At 38.6% G+C, this 16305-nt stretch overlaps 1 protein-coding gene across 1 annotated transcript; it reads left to right on the top strand.

Moving 5' to 3' along the window:
• The first annotated feature begins 516 nt into the window (after window positions 1–516).
• Window positions 517–1928, top strand: LOC111635114. Its single transcript, XM_023379973.1, has one exon. The coding sequence runs from the start codon at window positions 559–561 to the stop codon at window positions 1765–1767; it is 1209 nt and encodes a 402-aa protein (XP_023235741.1). The 5' UTR covers window positions 517–558; the 3' UTR covers window positions 1768–1928.
• Window positions 1929–16305: the final 14377 nt, after the last annotated feature.

The raw sequence follows: 16305 nt of genomic DNA, 5'->3' as shown, positions 1-16305 counted from the left end.
GGAACCATATTAGCGACGGCTACAGCAACTATTCCCCAGCTCCGGACTTACTAAGGGCTCATTTTTGCCCTCTTATCACCGATACTATTAGGAACAGCCCCCCCTCGATGTGGGTTTTTGTCCGTGGTGAGGGGACCTCCCAGAGATGGTTTAGAAACTCTTCTTCGCCATCGCTGGGATCTGAACGCCCACCCACGTGTTTGCCGTGTGTGGTGTCCCGTATGCTGGAAAGGGGATCCTGGTAGTTGAGGGGCAACATAACGTCCCCAACACACTGCTTTGGCCCCTGCTTCAGATAAACGGGAGGATCAAATCAGGCTCTGTTTGAGTCAATCAGCTGGTTGTTGAGTCATTCTTGACCTCGGCTTGGAGTCAACCGATCGATGCAGACCGGGCGGACATGTCAGACAAGATGTGCTCTTCTTGACTGCATTGTGAGAGTATAGCTCCTGGGAAACCCTGGTGTGACGGTCTGTGGGAGGCTCCCATGTGACGGCATCCCCTTGTTGGGCCCCATTGTGGGTAGGGTCACTGGGAGCTGAATATTTATTTTTAAATATGGATTTTCAAAATACAAAAATTCCAAACAAGCTAACCATGACAAATGAAAAGACCTCTAGTCAGCCAGTGTACTTAGTAGTCCATGCAACTGGAGAAAAACTGTTATCTAAGTGTTCCCCATTTTTGATCCAAAAATTGTTTGAATCAACTATTGGGCACTTAAAGAAAATACAGAAATTGAGGTCAGGTGACCTCCTGGTGGAAACAGCCTCTCCTCAACAAACAACAAAGCTTTTGTCAATGAAAACACTTGGAGATATGGGAGTTTCAATCACATCACACAAAAGTCTAAACTCATCACGTAGTGTGATATCTGAGATCGATCTAATGTCTGAAGATGAATCAGATATTCAGATCGATCTTTCAGATCAAGGTGTCACTGCTGTCCGACGCATCTCCATTCGTCGAGACGGCAAGTTAATACCAACAAAGCATATAATTGTCACATTTCACAAGCCAACATTGCCATCCTTCATTACTGCAGGATATCTGCGCTGCCCCGTTCGTCGTTACATTCCAAATCCGCTGCGTTGCTTCAAATGCCAGCGATTTGGACATTCACAAACATCCTGCCGAGGCAAAAGCGTATGTGCACAGTGTGGGATTGAAGACCACGACAGTACCGAATGTAAAAGTATCCCATGCTGTGTGAACTGTAAAGATGCCCATCCTTTTTACTTCCAGAAATGCCCTGCGTGGCAGAGAGAAAAAGAGGTGCAACGGATAAAAACCGTAAACAACGTATCATACACAGAGGCCTGTCGCATGGCCACCCCAAGTGCAACAACGAAACAAAAGACCTTTGCTGCTGTGTTGAAATCTACTAAGACATGTGGGGTTCAAACAGATATTTCTGTCTCCCCAAAAGAATCTCTCACTCGACACGCAAAATGTTTGCTGACCCAATCAAAACAAACTGAAGAAAATGAGAGTATCAAGACAAAGACACCCCTACATAAAACAGGGGTAGTAACCAGAAATATGGGTTCTAAGAAAGCAAATAAGAACCCACTTAACAAACAAAAATTAAAAGCAACCCTCTCTAAAGCTAAAAGATCAGAGACTCAGTCCGTGAGTGAGTTCTCTGATATCTCTGATGAAGAGCCTAACATGGAGGTGAAAAAACCAATGTCACCGCCAAAAGATAAACCCCCTGTGAAAATAAAGAGGGATACCCTCATGAAAAATGCTGCTTCAAAGACATAATGGATTACAAAATAATCTAATGGAACTGTCGTGGTTTCCGCAACAACTTCTCTGACATTAAACACATGACATCATCTACTTCATCTCTCTGTGTGGCACTCCAGGAAACACATCTAAAACCTGGAGAAAATATTTTTTTTAAAGGATTTGATCTCTATTGCAAGGATGATGATAGCCACGTTCGTGCCAGTGGCGGTGTGGCTATTCTGGTTTCAAATCGCATATCATCCTTACTGGTACAAGTAGCCACTGATTTGCAAGCTGTGGCAGTCAGAATTNTGACATCATCTACTTCATCTCTCTGTGTGGCACTCCAGGAAACACATCTAAAACCTGGAGAAAATATTTTTTTTAAAGGATTTGATCTCTATTGCAAGGATGATGATAGCCACGTTCGTGCCAGTGGCGGTGTGGCTATTCTGGTTTCAAATCGCATTTCATCCTTACTGGTACAAGTAGCCACTGATTTGCAAGCTGTGGCAGTCAGAATTTCTATTGGAGTAACTGTCACAGTTTGTTCTATATACTTGCCACCAGATGTCAGAGTCAATGAGAATGAATTGGATGCCTTGGTTGAACAGCTGCCAACACCATTACTTTTACTTGGAGATTTTAATGGCCACAATCCTATGTGGGGCAGTCCTGACATTAACTGTCGAGGCAGGGCCATTGAGAGATTTATAGGTAATCAGCAACTGTAGCTATTTAATACTGGAGAAGTGACATACTACCATGCCCCATCAAGAACGTTCACTGCCATTGATCTATCCTTAGCAAGCCCAAACCTGTTTTTAGCATTTACATGGAAGGTTGGATCTAATCCACTCTCTAGCAACCACATCCCAATATTTCTAAAATATCAAGGCAGAGAAAGCTGTGAAACAGCCCGTCTACCACGCTGGAAACTTGAAACGGCAGATTGGCCTGCATTCTCCTCTTTAGCTGACATTACTGAGGAAATGGTCAACACTGCTGATATCAATGATGCAGTTGAAGTTGTCACTTCCAGTATTATTCAGGCAGCCGAAAAAACAATGGAAAAGACATCAACTAGATACCCAAAGCATCTGAAACTATGGTGGGACCAGAATTGCGAGGTAGCATTTAAAGCACAAAAGAAAGCATGGGGAATTTTAAGAAGATACCCCACTACTAGAAATTTGATAGCTTTTCAAAAAGCGAAGGCAAATGCCAGAAAAATAAGAAGGCAAAGCCAAAGGGATTCTTGAAGGAAGAATGTATCTAGCATAACATCTTCCACTAGCTCAAAAGCAGTCTGGGATAAAATCCACAAAATTAGTGGGAAATATGCTTCTCACTCTCTGTCTATGCTGGAAAATAATGGCACAATAATCAGCAATATGCAGGGTATTGCTGACTTATTATGTGAAACATTTTCTGCTTCATCAGCAATATTATGCATTCAAGGAATTTTCAGGTTTATAAAGCCCAAAGAGAAAAACAGTGTTTAAATTTCCATTTTTCATCTAATGAGGAATATAATGTGCCATTCACCAGCATAGAACTATGTACAGCGATCTCTTCCTTGGGGAATACTGCTGTAGGCCCGGATAAAATTCACTACAGCATGATTAAAAATCTTTCGAACAATTCCCTTTCTAATCTCCTGCATCTGTTTAACAGAATATGGACAGAACATACTTTTCCTGACTCTTGGAGGCTATCTATCATTATTCCCATTCTCAAGCCAGGTAAAAACCACAAGAATCCCTGTAATTACAGACTAATCACTCTGACAAGTTGCCTGTGTAAACTCTTCGAGAGAATGGTAAACAGATACCTGATGTTCCTCCTAGAGGAAAAGAATTATTTTTTCACCACATCAGAGTGGATTTCTTAGGAACAGAAGTACCACGGATAATTTAGTAAATCTTGAAACATCCATACGCGAAGCGTTTGTTCGACGACAGCACTTAGTGTCTGTATTATTTGATATGGAGAAGGCCTATGATTGCTGCTGGCGTTACGGAATACTTCGTGATTTGCATGAATTTGGATTGCGGGGTAATTTGCCAGTTTTTATAAAAAAAACTTTCTGCAGAATCGAAGATTCCAAGTTAGGATGGGCAACACACTATCTAGGTCCTTCGTCTAAGAAGAAGGTGTTCCTCAAGGATGTATTTTGAGTGTGACTCTGTTCCTAATTAAAATTAATAGCATCGCTAACTGTCTTCCTCCTAGTGTGAAACACTTTTTGTATGTGGATGACTTTCAGATCTCTTGCCAGTCTAGGAACATGAGTTTTATTGAGAGACAACTGCAAACGTCTTTAAATTGCATAGATTATTGGTCCAAGACCAATGGTTTTAGTTTTAACACGGAGAAGACCTCGTGCATCCACTTTTGCCGAAGGTGTGGTTTGCACCTGGACCATGAAATTCATTTAAATGGGGTTAAAATTTCAATGGTCAATGAGACAAAGTTTTTGGGAGTTATATTTGATCCTAAACTCACGTTTGTACTACACTTGTGCAATTTGAAGAGTAGATATCTAAAATCTTTAAACCTTTTAAAGGTACTGTGCTGTTCATCCTGGGGATCAGACAAATGTTCTATGCTCAGGCTTTATAGGGCCTTTGTCCGCTCAAAGCTGGATTACGGTAGCATTGTTTATGGCTCTGCGCAAGAATCTACTCTTCGGATGCTGGATCCAATTCATCATCAAGCACTGTTTGTGCACTGGTGCTTTTCGAACTTCTCCTGTCCAAAGTTTGTATGTGGATGCTTATGAGCCTCCACTATCTCTCAGAAGAGAACAGTTGTCTCTATTTTACTATATAAAACAGAAATCTCACACTAAACCTTCAGTTGATTGTACAGTATTAGATACTCAGCTGAAAAGGTTATTTGAAGCTCGCCCAAGCAGTGTCCCTTCATTCGCCATAAGAATGGAGAATGTGAGCAGGCAATTGATCTAAACACAGGCAACATTTCACAGCTAGAGATCTGTAGTATATCACCTTGGTCAACTTTTTTGATAAGTGTTGACCTTAGCTTAAAGCAATTTCCTAAGGAATCCACACCAGACTATGTCTACAGACAGCAATTTGCAGAAATTCAGCATCGTGACAGGAATTTAATTCCTATTTATACAGATGGATCTAAATCTGATGATTACGTTGGCTCAGCTTTCGTCTGCCAGGATGAAATCGTGGCAGAACAAATTGCATTGAATTCTTCCATCTTTTCTGCAGAGTTGCATGCTATTTATTTAGCTTTAAAGTATATAAATAGGAAAGGTCATCGTTCCTGTGTTATTTACACTGACTCAGTTAGTGCACTTCAGGCTTTGATTTCATGTGAACCTAGTTCTCACTCTATAGTGATTAAAATTCGTAAGCTCTTTTGCCATCTTACTGCGAGTAATTTCTTTGTAAAATTTTGTTGGGTCCCAGGCCATGTAGGTATAAAAGGGAATGAAGAAGCTGACGCAGCTGCAAAGTCAGCTACTCCTTTACAGCATATAATGCGTATTGAAGGAGATGATTTGAAGCTAGTAGTTAAAAAACGACTAGCAGAGAAATGGCAAAACGTGTGGAATGCACAAGTCCACAATAAACTACATGAGATCAAGCCAAATATAGAAAATTGGACACACAATAAACAGTATGACAGGAGATCTGAAGTAATTCTTACTCGTTTGAGAATTGGGCATACTCGGTTGACTCATCAATACCTTTTGAAGGGTGAAGACCAGCCAGTATGCGAGTATTGCAACTGCTTTCTAAGTGTAAAACACATGCTTTGCAACTGCACAGCTTTTGATCAAAGTCATAGACAGCATTTTGGAAATGCAAGTCTGAGAGAGATTTTGGGCCAGAGGCCAAATCTTGACAAATTATTGAACTTTTTGAAAGTGAATAATATTTATAAACATATTTAATTATTTACTTATTAGATTGGGATAAACTCCTACGTAAGATAATTGTAGTAAATTTAAATGAAATAATATAATATAATAGAAAGGTTAGAAGTATGCAATAATCTTCAACTCTGTAATGATATCGGACCTTCTCGCCCTTCCTCTATTTTGGTTTCGTCGGAACAGATGCTCCCTACCCACACATGGTGGCAGAAGGGTCATAAATCCTGGGAGAGAAAACGCGGGAAGCTAGAGAAGCAGAGAAATTGTGTGAAGTAGCGGTAAACCCGAGAGCAGAATAAACAGTTTTTTTCTGGAAATATTATTGCTTAAATTTTCACTAAATTGCACATGTAAAATTCGCACTACATTCAATTTGATTTTGACACTGATGAAAAGATTAATTTTATAAAAATACTTTTCATTATAATCTGCATTTATTTATTTACTTCTCCTTGTTGCACAACAAAACAAATCTGATAAGACATTAGCTAAATTCCAATGCATTATAAATGAAATCGCTATGTTTATTAAATGATCTTCCTCTTTTTAGAATGTTTTTAAAATAAACATTCTACAAATGTTTTTATGTATTAACAGAATTGTAAACGTACATTCGTACATATGTGTTTGTACTACTGAGAAATGATTAACTATTGACTAACTAAGGATAAAATAAAAAGTTTTAAATATCAACTTTTTTCTACTTGGGTTGTTGCACGAGGCCCCTGCAAGAGCGAGGCCACGGGCGATATCCCTGCTCGCCACCCCCTAAGGCTGTTTCTGCACACAGGCACACATTCCGCACCAGATATATACCCAGTTCATACAAATGCTACTTTTTAATTTGAGTTCTTATTGTCACAACATAATCCTTTTCAATGATAATAAGTAACTAAAATTGCTGTAAAAAACAATAATTCTCTTACCTGATCTACTTTTTAAACATAAAAACTGAACTAGTAAAAATGCAAAAATATTATACTGATATATATCTGATTCACTAATTTAAACACAGCACATCCACTCGCTACTTATAGAGACAAACTAACGTTAAAACCAAATATTGTCAATAATTCATATAATATATAATTATATAATTAATAATTAATTAATTACTTAAGGTCAAAGCAGAACTATCAACACGTTATACGTGCAGTTATCTTTTATGATAATTGCCGCGTCAGCTTTTAGGAGAGTTGCACGGTATATTACAAACAAAAACAATAGCTTCGCGCTGTCTTGTCAAAAGCCTTTTGACTGCCGCTCTCCAACAATGCATTTGCACCATAAACCGAAATCAAAGGGTGCCGAAAGCACTTAAGCAGAGGAATGCGATAAATCATTAATAGTATATGTCAATATCGGAATAATATAGATCAATATAGAAAAGCGTTGCGTAAAAATTTTTAATTATTGAATGGTTCAAATAATATTTTGATTTCGCTGATTATGTAGTTCCCTTACAGTGCTGCCTGATGCGGCCGCATCACTGCATCATAGCACGGCACGGCCCGGCCCTGAGGGTGAACATAGGCTCTAAATTATTTTGTTAAACATTCATATGCTCAACCAGTCACAGACACAGACTACTTTGACAGAATAATTTTTCATAGTGTAAAGTTATAACCTGGCCAAGTACAGTTAGTAGTAAAAACAATGAAAACTGCTTAGGCGATCACCTGCATTCAACGGACATGCCATAATGCGGTTTTCGCGCCAATTTTCGTACGTTCGTTAATCAAGCCGAATATTAGGCTATTCGGCCACGCTATCGGCCGAATGTTCGGTATTCAGCCTGAGGCCAAATATACTATTTGTTGCAACACTAATATTTACAGAACAAAAAGAGTACTTATGGGAGGACGCCAGTCAGAAATAGTGTTTTTTCCCGAATGATGCAATTTTTTCATTTATCAAATTTAATACAATTGTTAAATCAAACAATAAATTACAATTTATAAAGATATAAAATTTCACAAATTCTAATAATAAACCAATGACAGTAAATAATTGCCAGTGAAAGTCTTGGAAAATCAGACGGCAAGCGTGTGTCACGGACACATCTGAACATCGATGTTTGGCTGGATATATTCGACGCATTCTTCTAAGGTGACTGCGCTAAACACTAAACATCCCGCTAGCAAATGCACCTATCGAAATCTCGCTTCCATCACTCTCTAGTTGGGTCAGATTTAAGTGATGTTAGTCTTAGCGCTAGTTTGTGATAGAATTTTAATAAATAAAAGCCACTTTTAAAAATAAAATGTAATCCAAAAATATTCAAAGCTAGAAATAAGAAACACAAGGAAATACTTACGTAGTAATATCTACTTATCTTTAAATGTCTCTTTAAAAGTCTCACTCACAAGTCAGTTTGTTCTTACACGAGTGCACTTTTACTTTTGTTAGTTTTTTTTAGTCAGAAGAATATTTACAAACATAAAGCGTCACCATAATGCTTGTCTTTGATTGGTAAGTGATTGCTTTACAGTTAACAAGAGCAGCAATATTTTTACAATCATAGAAGGAAAGAAAGAAAGATATTTTTATTGCATTTTATTGAAAGCAATATTTTTATTTATTAATTTGTACAAAAAACACAAAATATACGAAAAAATTCAATTTATTAACAATTATATAATAATAATTGTTAATTGTTTGAACCTTAGTTCAAATTTGTGTTTTATGGAATCATAAAACATTATAAAATAATTTAAAATTAGTGGCAAAGTTTAACTATGGAAAAACGAAATTTATTTTACTGTAGACCTACAGTATTTTCCTTAGGGGTATAAAATATTGTACACGATACAATCAATCGTTAGATGAAATTTATTTATTTATTATTATTTTTTGAAGCTTATATACAGTACACTGTACATGTGCGATAAATAATTTTTTTATCAATCTACCTTATTTCCACGATATTTAAAAAAAAATAATAACCAAGTAATTTTCGCGCTCAAAATATTCAAAAAACAATAAACGCATTAATGCAAAAATCAGTTTTGCAGGCAAACTTCCTTTCTTGATTGATGTAATGAAATCGTATAATGAGAAAAAATAATAAAATCGTTTTATTATTAATTAATCATTTTTCTTATTGTACATAAGAAAATATTAAAATAATGCAGTATTTTTAAAGTTAAAATAAAATTAAACTAACGAATACCAAAACCAAAGTTATGGAGAGATACTACGCGCTTGTATATCGATGACATAATACACGTAGCTGAGGAGCGAACAAAAACAACCGAGTCGAATTAATTAAATCGGAAAAAAGAAAGTGTGCATTATAATCAAGAAAATGCGACTATTGTATTAATCTTTAACATATTGGTATTAAATCTGTCTTAATAAATCACGAAGACTCCCGTAAATCGAGTTATCCGATAAGAATAAAATACTGTACAATACCAATATAGCCCTATCGTTGAAAAAATTCGCTTATTTTCGCCTACCTCAAATTTTGCTTTTTAGTAGAAATGGCTAAAAAGTGCGCAAAATACGTACGGAAATACGGTATTACTGTATATGTATTTTTTATGATGCGGTTTTTTAATATAATTTAAAGACAATTTTTTCTTAAAAAATTACAAAACTTCGAGGGTTTAACCATCTTTTTTTTATCTGTAATTGCATTTTTTCAGTGGGGAGCTACTACAAACTACTAAATTGACTTTTAAAAAGTATTTATTTACTTTTCACAATACAAATTAAAACATTAAAAAAATCAGAGTTGCTTTCTCTGGATATATTTAAAAGTCATCGTATTCCTGTTGATAAGTAATAAGGCCATTCCATCCACCATTATTAATCACCCACATTAATAAATCTGATCCAATGTAGGAGCTCAAACGTTCTGCCAGATCGTTTACGATTTCTGCGCCACTCAATCTATGGCAAATCAGGTGTCAGCGCCTTTGTTTAAGACAGATTGGACCAAATGGGTTAACCTGTGGTCTTTGTGTTGTAAGGACAATTATAATTACCAACACTTTTCTTAAAAAACACTAACAGGTTCTTTTATTTATGGATCCCAATTGATTCATGTACAATCATTACAACGTGATGGGTACAAGAAATCTCAGGGTGACGTTAACTTGGCACGTGACAATATGTATCTTCTATACGCGTGATAAAGTCTAACTTAACCTAACTTAAACCTAGCTTAATACTAAGGAAAATATAAGAAGGATAGGATAGCAAGAAGGAAAAGAGAAGGAAGAAACAACTTCACCCGGGACTTTCCTCGTTCTTTTCGATATGATTTTGCGCTCTAGGTCGGATCCTTTTTTATTGGCACTCTCTTCCCAACTCTTACTGTGTCCTCAGATCTATTTCCTTAGTGAAGTAAAGTGTCTTCAGTTTTCCTGTCGTTGGGCCTTCAGCCGTGGGGACTCTGATTCTCTCCAGTCCATCGCTTGACCCTCCCGAGAAGTCTCTCTTTCTTCGGCACTCAGTCAAGTCCAGAGTTCACCTCGACGCGTCTTATTCTCCTTGTGTCTCCCTCGATTCTGTCTCTTCTTACATCTTGCCGTCCCCTCTACACACCCTTCTTTGTTCTCCTTTTTCAGAGGGGGGTAATTTCCTGCTCTATTGTTCTTTGCGATTCACAGAATCGCTAATCCCCCCTAAAGGCTATAACGGTCATGCAATGTTCTAGAATGAACACACAAAGAAATCGAAGAAGTAGGGAAAGAATATTAGAACTAAAAATATGTATATACTAATAATAATAAAATAAACGTATGCCGATATGGCCACCGGCCACAAACCAACCACATCATGGTTAAGGAAACAAAGGCCGGAAGTGCAGCTTTTTCCGTAAGAACATGGTCACAGGGAATTAAGGGAAAGGAAAAATATAAGAAAGATGGCTTAATAAAGCCACAGTGGAAAGTCCACTCCAGCACGGGAACTTCGTAAGTTCAGTATGACATGACCAGATATACGTCACTCTTGTTTAAGTTTGACTTGGGAATTTTTTGTTCAACAGTAAATGTGAATTCTTCTTTATCAAAAATTAAGACATCCCCTGAAAGTAAGATTTAGCGCATCTTTAAGAGCAAAAATTAATATAAGACACTGTCTTATTTTCAGGGAAAACACGGTAATAATTATTTACAGCATTTTTTTTAAGAATTTGCCTTTTTTGTTATATTTGTCACCGATATCTAGCATTGCATTTCAATAACCCAAAGCAAAAGGGTTAAAGTCATGTCGAGTCCATTTTTAAATTGCCCTCGTGGGGCGTGGGTCCCACGTTGGGAAACACTGATCTAGCACGTATTTTCCGAAGGAAATGACGAAGGATGAACATACTGCAGATACTAAAAATAGCTGTACCAACACAACTAATAATTATTATTGTAATGGGACTAGAAGGGTTGAAGGTAGGTAAGGTACTTGTTATTGAATGAAATAAGCTGTTCAAGTCATAAGCCCCTCAATGTGCGTTCCTGTCCGTGGTGAGGGGACCTCCCAGAGATAGTTTAGTAACTCCTCTTTACCATCTCTGAAATCTGAATGCCCACCCACGTGTTTGCAATGCATGGTATCCTGTATGCCAAGGTGTCACTACTGTTCGACGAATTTCGATTTGTCGAGACGGCAAGTTGATACTAACTAAACACCTTATTCTCACCTTTGGAAAGCCGTCATTGCCATCTTTTGTTACAGCAGGATATTTGCACTGTTCAGTTCGTCCCTATATTCCAAACCCACTGTGTTGCTTTAAATGCCAGCGGTTTGGACATTTACAAACATCCTGCTGAGGTAAAAGCTTATGTGCACAGTGTGGAATGAATGCCACCAGAGTACTGAGTGCTCCAGTACTCCATTCTGTGTAAACTGCAAAGATGCCCATTCTTCCTACTCGCAGAAATGCCCTGCATGGCAGAGAGAGAACAGATTCAGCAAGTAAAAACTGTAAACAATCTATCTTACCCAGAGGCTCGGCACATGGTCACCTCAAACGCTCCTTTGAAACAGAAGACATTTGCGGATGCTGTGAAGTCTGCAAAGACACTTGGGGTTCAAACTGACATTTCTGTTTCCCCAAAGGAATCTCTTACTTACCATGCGAAATGTTTAATACTCCTGTTACAAGAAACACCAGAAAAAGAGATTACAAAAGCAAAAACACCCCTACTTAAAACGGGTAATAACGAGAAACATGGGTTCTAAAAAGCCTAGCAAGAACCCAGTGAACAAACAGAGTGAAAGCAATTCTCTCTAAATGTAAAAAATCAGAAGCTCACTCTATGAGTGAGTTTTCTGATATCTCCGATGAAGAGACTAATATGCAGGTGACAAAACCAACGTCACCTCCAAAAGAAAAACCCCCTGTAAAATTAAAGAGGAATACCCTTACTAAAAATGCTGGCTCAAACACATAATGGATTATAAAATAACCCAATGGAACTGTCGTGGTTTCCACAACAACTCTGATGTTAAACACTTGACATCATCTACCCAATCTCTCTGCGTGGCACTCCAGGAAACACATCTAAAACCTGGAGAAAATATTTCTTTAAAAGGATTCGATCTGTACAGCAAGGATGATGATAGCCACAACCATGCCAGTGGAGGTGTGGCTATACTGGTTTCAAACAGCATTTCATCCTTACCAGTACGAATAACAACAGAGCTGCAAACTGCGGCAGTCAGAATTTCAATTGGCGTAACTGTCACAGTTTCTTCTATATACTTGCCACCAGAAGTCAGAGTCAATGACCCCTCGATGTGGGTTCCTGTCCGTGGTGAGGGGACCTCCCAGAGATGGTTTAGTAAGCTTCTGTACCATCCCTGGGATCTGAACGCCCACCTACGTGTTTGCCGTGCGTGGTATCCCGTACGCCAGAAAGGGGATCCTGATAGTTGAGGGGCAACATAACGTCCTCAACACACTGCTTTGGCCCCTGCTTCGGATAAACGGGAGGCTCAAATCAGGCTCCGTTTGAGTCAATCGGCTGGTCGTTGAGTCATTCTTGACCTCGGCCTGGAGTCAACCAATCGATGCAGACCGGGCAGACATGTCAGACAAGATGTGTTGTTCTTGACTGCATTGTCAGGGTATAGCTCCTGGGAAACCCTGGTGTGACGGTCTATGGGAGTCTCCCATGTGACGGCATCCCCTTGTTGGGCCCCATGGTTGGTGGGGTCACTGGAAGCTGAATATTTTTATACAAATATAGATTTAAAAAACTCAAAACAAGAAGACACACCAGCATCAACAAATCTAAAGACCTCCTGTCAGCCATCCTACTTAATAGTACATGCGACTGGAGATAAACCACTATCCAAATGCTCTCCATTTCTAATCCAGAAAATATTTCAATCAACTGTTGGACACTTAAAAAAGATCCAGAAATTGAGGTCAGGGGACCTGCTGGTAGAAACAGCCTCACCTCAATGTGCGTTCTAAAAAGGCCAATAAGAACCCACTCAACAAACAAAAATAGAAAGCAGCCCTCTCTAAATCAAAGAGATCAGAGACTCAATCCATAAGTGAGTTTTCTGATATCTCTGACGAAGAGAATAATATGGAGGTGACACATTCAACCTCATTTTCAAAAGGAAAATCCACAGTAAAATTGAAGAGGGACACTTTTTCTAAGAATGCTGCCTCAAACACGCAATGGATTATAAAATAATCCAATGGAACTGTCATGGATTTCACAACAACTTCTCTGACATTAAACAATTGACATCATATACCCAATCTCTCTGTGTGGCACTCCAGGAAACCCATATAAAACCTGCAGAAAATATTTCTTTAAAAGGATTTAATCTCTATCACAAGGATGGTGATAGCCACAACCATGCCAGTGGCGGTGTGGCTATACTGGTTTCAAACCACATCCCATTCTTACCGATACAAATAACCACTGATTTGCAAGCTGTGGCAGTCAAAATTTCAATTGGCATAACTGTCACAGTTTGTTCTATATACTTGCCACCAGACGTCAGAGCCAATGAGGATGATTTGGACGCATTAGTTGAACAGCTGCCAACTCCATTCCTGTTACTCGGTGATTTCAATGGTCACAATCCTATGTGGGGCAGTCCGGACATCAACCGCCAAGGCATAGTCATGGAAAGATTCATAGGCAATCTCCAACTATATTTATTTAATACAGGAAAAGTGACATACTTTCATTCCCCAACAAGAACATTTACTGCCATTGATCTATCCTTAGCAAGTCCAAACCTATTCTCAGCATTTACATGGGAGGTTGGATCTAATCCACTCTCTAGCGACCACTTCCCAATATTTTTAAAATATCGAGGCAGAGAAAGCTGTGAAACAGCCCGTCCACCACGCTGGAAACTTGAAACGGCAGATTGGCCTGCATTCTCCTCTTTGGCTGAAACTGAGGAAATGGTCAATACTGCTGATATCAATGAAGCAGTTGAAGTTGTCACTTTGTGTATTCTTCAGGCAGCTGAAAAAACAATGGGAAAAACATGAACTAAATATCCAAAGCATCCAAAAGCAAGGTGGGACCAGAATTGCGAGGCAGCATTTAAAAACCAAAAGAAAGCTTGGGGGATTTTCAGAAGGTACCCCACTACTAACAATTTGATTGCTTTTTAAAAAGCAAAGGCAAATGCGAGAAGAATAAGAAGGCAAAGCCAAAGGGATTCTTGGAGGAAGTACATCTCTAGCATAACATCTTCCACCAGCTGAAAAGCAGTTTGGATAAAATCCATAAAATTAATGGTAAATACGCTTCTTATTCTCTGTCCATGCTGGAAAATAATGACACAGTGATATACAGTGTATTGCTGATACGTTGGGTGAAACTTTTTCCTCTTCATCTAGCAACATAATGTATTTAAGGGATTTCCAAGCTTACAAAGTGCAAACGGAAAAGCAATATTTAAATTTTCACTCCTCATCTAATGAGGAATATAATGTGCCATTTACCAGAATTGAATTACATACAGTGATCTCTCGCTCAGGGTATAGTGCTGTAGGACCGGATAAAATCCACTACAGCATGATTAAAAATCTGTCAAACAATTCTCTTTCAAATCTCCTGCATCTGTTTAACAGAATATGGACAGAAAATACTTTTCCTAACTCTTGGAGACTTTCAATTATTACTTCCATACCAAAACCCGGTAAAGACCGCAAGAATCCCTCTAATTACAGACCAATCTCTCTGACAAGTTGCCTGTGTAAACTCTTTGAGAGGATGGTAAACAGATGCTTGATGTTCCTCCTAGAGGAAAAGAAGTACTTCTCACCACATCAGAGTTGATTTCATAGGAACAGAAGTACCACGGACAACTTAGTAAACCTTGAAACATCTACATGCGAAGTGTTTGTTAGACGACAGCACTGAGTTTCTGTGTTTTTCGATATAGAGAAGGCCTATGATCGATGTTAGTGATCCGGAATACTTTGTGATTTGTAAGAATTAGGGTTGCGGGGTAATTTGCCAATTTTTATAAAAATCTTTTTATAAAATCGAAAATTCCATGTCAGGATGGGCAACACTTTATCTTGGCCTTTCACACAAGAACGTGATTTTCAAGGTTATATTTTGAGTGTGACTCTGTTCCTAATCAAAATAAACAGCATAGTCTTGTCATTTGCACATGGTGAGTTTTGATTATTACAAAGAGGCAGGTATTAAAACAAATAAAACATGCTTTTATTTTTTTTTCTTGTATAAACTTCTACAAGAAATCCACAAGAACCTTCCTTGTGGATTCTAACACTCCTGATTCCTTATTTTCCAACAAAAAAAACACCACCAGTTCAGATCCACAGTCAAACAAACTTTTTTCGCGATACAAAGGAAATACTTATTTTCTAACTTAAACCTACTTACTCTTAAATAAAAAAGAGAGAAAAGGGATAGATCATGAGAGACAGGAATATAGTTTTAAGCATGAACAGGTATTCGAGTCGGCGATCGAGGTGGTAGTGGTTGGAGGATGTCGTCCTGGAATTTCTTTTGGGGATGGATTGTATGTGAGAGTCTACGAATAAGTTTCTTAGTTCTTTAGTTTACAAATGTCCTAAATCACGATACTTCTTTCTTCCGAACTTTTCGTGACCTTTTTCCAGTCGATGCTACAATGACCTGGAGATTTGTGACGCATCTGCCCTGTTATAGGTCCAAAGCAAAAGTGACCCTCTTGTCTCCCACTTGCCCTCTGGGCTATTTTTTTTTTTTTTTTTGTTGCCTAACCAGGTCATTCTACCACCCACACTTGGACCCCTCGATGTGGGTTCCTGTCCGTGGTGAGGGGACCTCCCAGAGATTGTTTATTAACTCTTCTTTACCATCTCTGGGATCTGAATGCCCACCCACAAGTTTGCCATATATGGTATCCCGTATGCTGGAAAGAAGGATCCTGGTAGTTGAGGGGCAACATAATGTCTTTAACACCCTGCTTTGGATAAACGGGAGGCTCAAATCAGGCTCCGTTTGAGTCAATTGGCTGGTTGTTGAGTCATTCTTGACCTTGGCTTGGAGTCAACCGATCGATGTAGATTGGGCGGACACGTCAGACAAGATGTGTTCTTCTTGATTGCATTGTGAGGGTATAGCTTATGGGAAACCCTGGTGTGACGGTCTATGGGAGTCTCCCATGTGACGGCATTTCCTAGTTGGGCCCCATGGTGGGTG

Source organism: Centruroides sculpturatus, unplaced genomic scaffold (genome assembly GCF_000671375.1).
Source record: "Centruroides sculpturatus isolate CEXI.00-Female unplaced genomic scaffold, Cexi_2.0 scaffold947, whole genome shotgun sequence".
Classification (NCBI taxonomy): Eukaryota; Metazoa; Arthropoda; class Arachnida; order Scorpiones; family Buthidae; genus Centruroides; species Centruroides sculpturatus.
This window is presented reverse-complemented; position numbering and strand designations above follow the sequence as displayed.

Coding starts and splice junctions, on each gene's coding strand:
- LOC111635114 (XM_023379973.1), top strand. CDS start 559: ATGGATTTTCAAAATACAAAAATTCCAAACAAGCTAACCATGACAAAT.